The sequence below is a fragment of the Vombatus ursinus genome, unplaced genomic scaffold (genome assembly GCF_900497805.2).
Source record: "Vombatus ursinus unplaced genomic scaffold, bare-nosed wombat genome assembly UNPS02014779.1, whole genome shotgun sequence".
In the NCBI taxonomy this organism is placed as follows: Eukaryota; Metazoa; Chordata; class Mammalia; order Diprotodontia; family Vombatidae; genus Vombatus; species Vombatus ursinus.
The window spans coordinates 13790109-13800860 of NW_020954557.1; the positions used below are offsets into that span (position 1 = coordinate 13790109).

Below are 10752 nucleotides of genomic sequence, written 5' to 3' on the forward strand. Positions count from 1 at the left end.
TTTTAACATAAACTTTGAAAACTTTAAAAGCACACTGTAATGCAGATAAGATTTTATTATTACAATAATAATTATAAATTTTATAGTATATATTTATATTATAGTATTATATATTTTAACTGTTATCTTACACTGTTATATAATTTAGGAGGTTTTTAGTTGACATGGCCCTATGATAGTTCATTTATAAAGTTGGTAAATGGTGCCTCCCAATTCTAATTTGTAATTCTGGTGAGAAAACATCACTCTAGACCAGGGCTTCTTAAACTTTTATCACTTTTGACCTATCAGCACTTCTTAAACTGTGGGTTGCAACCCCAGATGACCCACAGTTTAAGAAGTCCTGTTCTTATAGCCACATTGTGAGATGACTAACATTGATATACTTAGACCTTCTCAGCAATTCAAGGATCTAAGACATCTCCAAAGGTCTATTGATGGAAAATGGTATCCACATCCAAAGAAAGAACTATGGAGTTTAAATGCAGATTGAAGCATACTATTTGCTCTTTTTTTTTTCTGTTTTGTTTTGTTTTCTCTTTCTTTTAGTTCCTCCTATTGGTTCTAATTCTTCCTTACAACATCTCTAATATGAAAATATGTTTAATAGGAATGTATATGTATAGCCTATATCAGATTGCATGCCATCTTGGGAACAGAGGTGAGGAGGGAAGGAGAGAAAAATTTAAAATTCAAAAGCTTATGTTATGGAAGTGATTGTTGATAAAATAAATTAATAAAAAAAATTTTTAAAAATTAAGTGCTGTTCTAGACAAATGTGTGCAAATGATTCCTTTGTATTGATGCTTTTTCTTTCCATTGTGTTAAAATTGCTTAACTCAGAATGTGTAGGCTTTTCTTTAACAAAATATATTAAAAAATACAGTTGTGCCTCAGTTAAGCAAATATGAATTTATAGAACATGAATGAGAAGTATTTTACTTTACAAAAGAATTTACTATGTGAACTTAGATTTAGAATTCATAATCATTTTATTTGTATGCATTTTCAGGATTATCTGTGAGTAAAGTGAACTCTTTTGCTAAAGTATTGGGTTGGGTTTTTTCTTTTTGTAAAATATTAATCTACAAGTAAAAGTTAGCATTAAAATGGAACTAAAATGTCAACTTCATATCTAAGAGGGAAAATATTTTCAGTTCATATAAATCATGGACAAAGTACATTGATGATTCTAATTCTGATTTGTAGACATACAAATAGTCCGTCATTTTAGAAAATCAAAGTAATTTTCATTTTGCTGTGCTTTGAAAATGTGTAGATAACATGGCAGTATGGTGAATTATCAGAAAAAATAATGTTTATCAAAAACAAAGCTAATTAGTTGTTCTTAAGCCTTTGCAATGTGGCTTTCAACCTCATCACTCAACTGAAATGCTTTCTTCAAGATTACAAACGATCTTAATGGCTAAATCCAATGACTTTTTTCATAATTATCATTTTTCTTTATGATTTTTGTCAGTGGCAATCATTCCATCTTTCTGGATATTTTTCTCCCTTGACTTCTGTGACTCTGCTTCTTGATATTTTTTAAACTTTATTTATTTTTAGTTTTTAACATTCACTTCCATAAGCTTTTGAGTTTTCAATTTTCCCTCCCTTCCCCTTTCCCCAAGACGGCATTCAATCTGATATAGGATTTACATATACATTCATATTAAACGTATCTTCTTCTTGATTTTTTTCTACCTCTAGAAAATGTTCCTTCTCAGTCTCGTTTGTTGGCTGATCGTCATGGTCACATTCAATTAAGTGTAGGCTGTGGTTTCTCTACAGTATTTCTCTCAGTAACCTCATCAGCTCTCATGGGTTTAGCTGTTTTTCTATACAGATGACTGTATCCATTATGAACTCCAATTTTTCCTTGCCAACTGCCTTCTTGACATCTCCACTTGGATATCTCATTGACAGCTCAAACACAATATGACCTAGACAGAACACATCTCCTCCCACACCCAGGTTTTACTCTATCTCTTGAAGACATCTATCTAGTCGTCCAGGTTCCTAACATCAGAGTCATTCTTTTTTTTTTTTTCAATTTCTTTTTTTTTATTAACTTCTTTTGGTTTCTCAATAATCACTTCCATATGCTTTTGAGTTTAAAATTTTTCTCCCCCTTCCTCCCCACCCTCCTCAAGATGGCAGACAATCTGATATAGGCTATACATTTACATTCCTATTAAACATATTTTCACATTAGTGATGTTGTAAGTAAAAATTAAAACTTATAGGAGGAACCATCAGAAAGAGGAAACGAACTCAAAAGAAGAGAAAAAAATAGCAATTCAACTTCCATAGTTCTTTCTTTGGATATGGATAGCATTTTCCATCACAAGGCCTCTGGAGATGTCTTAGATCCTTGGGGTTAAGTTTATCAATATTAGTCATTGCACAATATGGTTGTTATTATGTACAACGTTCTCCTGGTTCTGCTCATTTCACTCAGCCTCAGACCATTCAAGTCTTTCCAGGTTTTTGTGAAGTCAGCCTGTTCATCATTTCTTATGGTACAATAGTATTCCATTATGTTCATTTACCATGACTTGCTCAGCCATTCCCCAATTGATGGGCAGCCTCTCAATTTCCAATTCTTTGCCACCACAACAAGAGATGCTATGAATATTTTTGTACATGTGGGTCCTTTTCCCATTTGTATGATCCATCAGAGTCATTCTTGACTCCTACTTTTCCCTTACTCTAGATCCTGCTGCTAAATCTTGTTCATTCTATCTTGATAGTATATCTGGCCTCCATCTTCTCCCTACTTTCTTCTCACACAATAGACAGCCTAATTCAGGATGACATCACCTGGTGTTTCCCTCCCTTCCCCCTCCTCACCAATATTAGTACTGTACACATTTTAAAAAAAATCACTTTGAGTCTCTCTATCCGTGTACGTGCTGTATCTCCCAGAAGAATCCTGGAAGGCAGAAAATTTTAATCTATTGTCTCTTTCCCTAGCACCTAGCAAAGGCTCTTAATACATGTTTGTTGAATTGAATTTGTGAAAATATTTTCTCTTGAGTTCATTTCAAATCATGCTGCTGCTTTTTTTTTTTTTTAGGCCAGTATGTGCAAGCTTTTCGCACCCATCCAGATGAACCTCTCTACAGCCTTTGTATAGGATTAACATTTATTCACATGGCTTCTCAGAAGTATGTATTAAGAAGGCATGCACTTATTGTGCAGGTAATTCCTTTTGATTTCTTCATATTTGTTTTTTAGACCTTAGTCAAGGCAAACAAAGTGCCTTGACCTTGATCAATATGTTTAGTGTTCTACATTGAGTATGTTTGGTTTAGGCTATAAAGATAACAAAGACTAAAGAAATCTTGAATTATTTTTTACTCTAAGGCTGTAACCTCTTCTGAGCCTTTTTAGATTATTGGATAATGTTAGGATTACACTTTTTGTCAACCCTACTATCCATACTCATCTACCTGTTTTTTCTTTTTATTTCAGTGAAAGACTGAAAACAATTATCCTTAACATTTTTAAAATAGAAAAACCTGGCATGAGCATTAAAAACCAGGCTATGTTTAACCTGCTTTCCAAGTGTTTTGAAGCCGAAATTCAAATGTATCTTTATACTATTTTCATAGTTGAAAAGTGAGGTTTGGATTTTTTTAAAGCCTCTATGATATAAATACAGGTGTTTCATCTTTGTGATTTTTATGAATTACTTTAATTGATTATGCTTTTGTTTTTCCTGCATACCCATAAGACTATCCTTTTCTTCCATGTTACGTTTTTCTTTGGAAAATAATTTGGTTTTCTATTTTTTATATACCCTTTCTACTAGTATCTCATGCTGAAAAACCTTAAAAGTCTTCTTTCCACTTTTGCTACCATTTGATATTTCATGTATCAGGCAGACTTTGTGTACCTAGCAAATACTCAGTTTCATGAGAATGATCAAGAATATATAACCTGGCTAGTGTGGGCAAATTATTTTTTTAAGTATTAATGTAAATTATTTTTTTTCCTGTTTAGTTTTCTTTAATAAAATGACTGTATATGTTGTTTAGCTTTTAAATTCTTAACACACTTTGAATTGTATATCGTTTATTTATCAAGAAAATTTCATTTTTAGTAAACCTTTACCCTGGTATAGATGTAATAGCTTTTAATAATAGTGTCTAAATTCCTCTGTTGGGTCAAAAAAGAAATGTGATAATTTATATTATATTAAGTTGAATTCATCTCTGAATATATTTCTTTTTTCTCTGGCTTTTGTTTTCGTATTTACCTCAGTTATCTTGTAATTTTAATTTAAATTAAATTCTAAAATGAGAGAGAGTATGGTATATTGGAAAGATGATTTGAAGTCAGAAGATCTGAGTTTGTGTTCTAAATCTGACATTTACTGTGTGACCTTGAACAAGTAATGTAACCTTTCTGGGACTCATTATGGTCTTATATAAAATGAGAATAATAATACTTGTACCATTCTTTATCTCAAAGTTGTTTTCAGAAAAGCACTTTGTAAACCATAAACATGCTGTAAGCTGTTGTTATTTAAAACATTTCTCCCACATCATTTTTTGTTATTCATTTTTGTGTTATTCATTTGTGTAATAGGTTCCATGTTTCCAAAGAGTATATAGTCCAGATTACTATACACATATGGTTTCCTTTTATTGTCTACATAAATTGTAGCTAACCTCCATTCCATTAGACATAAATAATACCTCTTTACTGGGACCTTACATGAATCCTGAGTATTCATTAATATTGATATTTTGAGGGAAATCTTTAACAATTATTACATTTACATTTGGAAGTATAATGAATCACACTTCACATTTGGATTTTCCAGTTATAATTATTTTGTGCTAAGAAGTTTTTTTTAAAAATTATTCATTTATACTGAATAGTCACTTCTTTAATATTTTTAGCTTTATGTAAAGAGTAAATATGGGGGGTGAACTAAAAAAAGAATGCATTTGGGGAAAAAGTAAATGGTTTTGTTGTATACAGTGTTGAGAAAATGGGTTAGTGCATTCTCCCAAAGAATCTGCTTTTCTAGTAAAATTACTCTGAAAGGCTCTTCATAAGAAATATGAGAAGGGGTTAGGGTCCTTAGACTTAATTTACCAAATGGGACCTATTGCCACCAGAAAGTTGCTTGTGTTCTAATGAGTTTTCTTCTAAGGGTAAACCTTTTCTGTTTTGTCAGTATACGTTCTTCATAAGTTACTAGGCATGTATCAATTAAAAAGGTTTGCCTCAATCTCAGCATTGAGTGAGCTAATTCGAAGCCATAGACAATATGTTCATGGAGGGTGGAGGCGTGATTGTGGCATTTGACTCTTAATTTCATGATTTCATTGCAAACAGCTAAATCTTATCAATTAAAATAATATTGGAGTGCCCCTTGACTTTTTTTTTAAAGTATTAAATGTTTCTAATCTTTTGCAGGGATTTTCCTTTCTTAACCGGTACCTAAGTCTCCGTGGACCTTGCCAAGAATCATTTTATAACCTAGGACGTGGCCTTCACCAACTGGGGCTGATGCATATTGCAATCCATTATTACCAGAAGGCCCTTGAGCTCCCTCCACTTGTACTAGAGGTACTATATATTTTCATTTCAAAACTGAATAACCAGTTCCCTCTTTTTTTTTTTTTTTAAGATGAATTTAGTCAGCCAAATTTTATGGCATACGCAGTACAACAAATTATAGCTTACGTGTTTGAAATAGTTCTCTAGGTCAGGACTTCTTAAACTTTTTCCATTTGTTGGTGTTGCATGGCCTGAGGGCATGCGCAGTGCTTGCACATGCTTCGTTTTCATAACCAAGGGTACAGTGAAGTTGTGAGATGCCACATGGGCAAGCACTGCCAGAAACACCTCGAATTCATTACACGTTTGATTTTTAATTAATTTTTGGTTGTTGCACATTCAGAAACCTTTTACTGTTGCCAAATTTTTCATGACCCCATATCACAACACACACTTTTAGAAGTGCTGCTTAGGTTAGATAGGTGTATTGAGAAATAAATTTTAAATGTATAGGTTTTAGAAATCTAGTGTTCTGGGAGGTAGCAGAACATACAGATTTTGAACTTATGATGTGGTAATATAGTAGCCACAGGTGGTGGACATCCAGCCTAATTGCATATGGAGTCATAATTCATTTTGAAGAGAAAACATAGCTTCTCTTCCTTTTTGCAAATATGAGGAGTCTGAAAAATTTAGAATATTCTTTCTTATACTTACAAACCAGCTGTTACTTTGAAGATAAAGTATTGACAGGGAAAATGTTGCTTGTTGGTAATAATACCTTTTTGAGCCCCCTAGAGAACCTTATAGGTATTTTCCACTTTAGCTCAGTGCCTGTATTATATTAGGTGAAATTCAGAACATAAACAGTAACTCTGTCCTGTTGGATTCAGTTGCTGAGTTACTTATTTGGAGGGTAGTTTTTCACACATTGAAAAGATCTTAAGAGACAAGAGATAAGATCTTTGACTGTTTAGGGGTGAACTGGGTTAAGTCTTCCAGTTAGAAACATCCTACCTCTTTGATTCTTTACTACAAAGATTTTATATTCAGTAGACAGAAACTTATTTTTAGATAAACTTGGAAGCAACTAATGCTTTGCCAATCATTGTGGTAGATGATGGTAGACAAAAGAATCAAGACTTATTAACAGATACTACCATGAGATCAGAGAGCTTTGACTACTTCATTTTACATTTTATAACTTCAAATCCCCGAGAGGTGAAGTATCTTGCCCAGTATCTGTCACACCCTAGGCAGGGGCAAAGCTGTGATTTGGAAGCCACATCTGGTCCAATGCAATGCTCTCTCCAGCTGCACAACACACTCCTTGGAAAGAGTCAACAAAATATCAAGATTCCCATTTATTAGACAAAAACAGTCTTTTTATATGTATAACTTTACTAAAGTACAATAAATTTTTTTTGAGAGAGGAGCTGTTGGGGGGTGCTAATCTTGTAAGTTTTCCCCAGGGTAGAAATACTTGGTGCTTGTGTCCTAAGAAATGGACAGCCAGATGTAAGTAGCAGTTTCTGGTAAAGAGTTACCTTATTTGTAGTTCCTAATATTAGGACTATGGAATGTCTTTTGTAGACATTTGATAAAATTATAAAGAGGAAAACATTGATTTTATATCCCTAGGAAATTAAGACTCCATTGTGTGGGATTAGAGACAGAGTGGTCTTTGGTTAGAGTAGGCATTTTACTAAAATAGAGTACGTCAGGATCCAGACTATTCTTGGACCTTTGCAGATGGGGTGCAGTGATACTCAAAATTCCCAAATATGTAGTGTATTCTGCAGGTCCTTAATATAAGTGTGTGATGTCTGTATAATGTCCTAGAGGCCTTAGGTAGTTTGAATACTATTAAAAATTCTATTTGATGATATGAACATTTAAAGTTTAGGGGAAATGATCTTTTTGCTTTACTGATACAAACTTTCAAATAGCTATATAAATTTTTTTATTGATGCCTGAATTTTACTAGCTAATTTAAAAAAGTTACTTTCTAAAATTGCATTCTCTGTTATGTTGTTCTCCCATGTAGCAGTACCAAATATAATGGGTTTTTCATGTTTCTTCCCTTTTTTGTCCCAGGGTATTGAAAGTGACCAGTTAGATTTGCGAAGAGATATTGCGTACAACCTGTCGCTGATTTATCAAAGCAGTGGAAATATGGGAATGGCTCGAAAGCTGTTGTATACCTATGGAACTATATAAGTTATCTTGGCAAGAAATGAAGTTTTTATGCAACTGCTGTGAACTATGATTTTGCTTTATGACTCAGGACAGGTGTTTTGGTCACCCTGAAGGACCTTAAGGAAATTATTAATTTGGCATTATTTAACATTAGGAAGTGTTCTTTTTATTATAAATAAGTACAAGTGTATATGTGTTTTAAAATGTCTGATAATGCTGTTTGGAATGTAACTTTCTGTGTATCCCTGTGGATTCCTGTACACATCCTAGATTTTTAAACTTTTTGTCAGGACAGACTTTACCCATCCTTTAATAAACCATGAGAAAGCATTTGTCAGTCTATTCTGAACCTGTACTGGGCAGTATTAAATATTGAACCAGTACTTTGTATTCAAGTCTGCTATTTTTTCTTTGTTCCTTGTTAACTTCTGAGGTGCTATTCAAAGACTTAATGTTTCTAAACATATTCTCTCAATGAAGGACTTGAGAAACTATGAAAGTATTTTTAAACATGTCTGTATTATACTGCATTATATATTGTGATTGTTGTCCAGGCAACTATTTCTTGGTACTTTGTTTCAACTTTTTTTCTTTGACTCTTGGAGAAGCCAGATTTTCATACATGTTCAATAAATCAATATTCCCTGGCTAAGGAAAGACTATTTCCATAAGACAAAAACAGCCAGCTGCTTTAGTCCCTTAGTGCAAAATTAACCCAATAGGTTGTTTTGTTTTCTCAGTTTTATTGGATTTTTCGTATTTATGCTGCCATTGATGTCTCTGTTATCAAGGTCGTGATTATTTCTGTAAGATAGATACCACTCTCTCAAAGACTGAACCAGTTCAAAAAATCTTGTACTGGGGAAAGGGGGAATCACAGCTTCTTTGCTTGTTGTGGCTTTGAGGAAGAACAACACGGTGCTATTTCAAGGTCACTATGATGATTGGGGAAGCTGGTAAACTGGTTAAGGTTAGAGACATCGGAATATTTCATAGATAATGCAAAAGATGAAATAAAAGACAAAAAACTGACATAACTTGTGATCTTAAATATTACTTCCTGGGAAATCTTACTAATGCTTTACTGATATGCACTTAACTTTTCTAGTTTAGAAGCAGGACTTTTATTTACTGAATAAATGTATCATATTTTGGGAAAAAATGTGTCAATTGAATTTAATAAAACTATTTTTTGTAAAAAAAAATCTTAGCTCATTTTTAAGTGTTTTTTTTTTGCTTAAAATCTGCTATTTAATTAGGAAAGTTAATTATAGTTAGTATAGTAAGAGTTTCTACGTCTTGTAAGTACTGCTGTGTCTTCACTAAATGTTGAAAAACTCCAAAGAAACTTTTGATATTTATAGCATTGATCCAAGGTTGTTATTATGTAGTAATCTGTTCTACTTGTATAAAATATCTGATGTTTTCCCTGCTCACTGATCCTTTATGTTATTTGAACCTGAAGCAGCTGTGATCTGTCACAAATGTCACACTAATCTATCTTTTCCTTCTAGAATGGAAAAGGGAAGATAAATCAACACTGGCCATTTGTTATTTTTCCCCAGACCCTTATTCTTTTAATGATCTTCTTTCCTGTATAGCTTTTACCCATTCCATCTTTTCCCCCTTTGTTCTGTTTCTATATTTTAGTAAAACATTTCAGGGATCCAGAGTATAAGAGCTAAGATGGTCCTTAGAGCTTTGCTTGCAAAGTTGCCTAGAGCTTTTATGTATCTTAAACTGTGGTAGAGTGGAATTTAAAAAAAAAGGAAAGTCTGTATTTAGTACAGTTCTTTTGAGGCTGTTGTCAGAAACATCAAAAGGATTTGGCTACCTCACTGCCTTATCTACAACACTTCCATGAGAAGAAGTTCCCTATGCTCAGTCATGTAAAGCATTTATGCAAATTCAAATTTGGCTTAACATTTCTCTGGCAAGCCAGGCAGTGATTTTGAAGTTGGAGAGTTCACCCAACATTTATTATAAGTGGAACACCTTAATACTCTAATAGTTACAATAAACACTTACATAGTACTTGAAGGTTTGCAAAGCACTTTATATATATTATTTCATTTGGTCAGTAGTAAATGTTTATAACAAGTTCATGGAGTTATAGACCTAATGTTGGAAGAGATGCAGACACCCTTTAGTCCAACCCGCTCATTTTACAGTTAAAGGGAGCAAAGTCCAGGTGAATTAAGTGACTTCCGCAAGGTCACAAATAGGTAGTAAATGTTAAAGGCAGGATTTGAATCCAAGTCCTCTGACTCCAGAGCCAGTGATTTTTCTGCCGAAAATGCTGTTCTTCCATGAAACTTAACTATAAAGATGTGTGTAGGGGTCTGAGAGATACAGTTTATCTTATGTGCGTGTTTCTCACTTCCCAGACTGACACTTGGCTAATCAATTTCTGTCAACTGAAAATTCTCCCCATTAATAACTATAAAATTAGAATCCTTCCCTTTGGAAATGTTTTAGTTCTAAGGTCAGGTAAAAACCATGTTATTGTAACAAATATTTTTCCTACATGCTCAGCTCAAGTGCCTTTCTGTTGCATCTCCTAGAAATACTATTTATGAGGGAAGCAGTTATGTATATTGGAAGACAGTCTGTATCCTGAATCTTGAGACCTGGTCCTACCCCCTGCCCTTATCATGATACTCCTAAGGCCAATATATTCTTTCTGGATCAATGTTCTCATAATACACTTGGTGCTGGCAGCAGGAGTATGCTGGAACCAGCTTGTACCAGCTCAAGAAAGCTAATTGTTCAATTTGTAGTGTGAGCATTTTACAACTCAGAAATTGGCAATTGCTGCAAATCAAGGTTTGATTTATTGTTTTTTGGTTGTCTACACTTAAGAAAGTGATGGAGAAAATGTTAATAATGCAGATAAAACTTAAAAGTGTGTCAATGCATTTTTTTTTTCCTTCAAAGAACTGGTTTAACATTTACCAGTACAACCCTGCCTGTCATTATGAGCTCCTCAAGGGCAGAGAGTGTCTTTTACCTTTTTTTGTATCCCCAGTG

At 33.5% G+C, this 10752-nt stretch overlaps 1 protein-coding gene across 1 annotated transcript in view; it reads left to right on the plus strand.

Annotated features, from left to right (window-relative positions):
* The window catches only part of GTF3C3 (general transcription factor IIIC subunit 3), a 43521-nt gene extending 34640 nt beyond the window's left edge, over positions 1-8881 (plus strand). The window contains exons 17-19 of the mRNA XM_027866199.1: positions 3083-3207; positions 5440-5592; positions 7621-8881. Of these exons, the coding sequence (XP_027722000.1) occupies positions 3083-3207; positions 5440-5592; positions 7621-7743 (401 nt within the window). The 3' untranslated portion in view covers positions 7744-8881. The remainder of the gene's footprint in view (positions 1-3082; positions 3208-5439; positions 5593-7620) is intronic.
* Positions 8882-10752: the final 1871 nt, after the last annotated feature.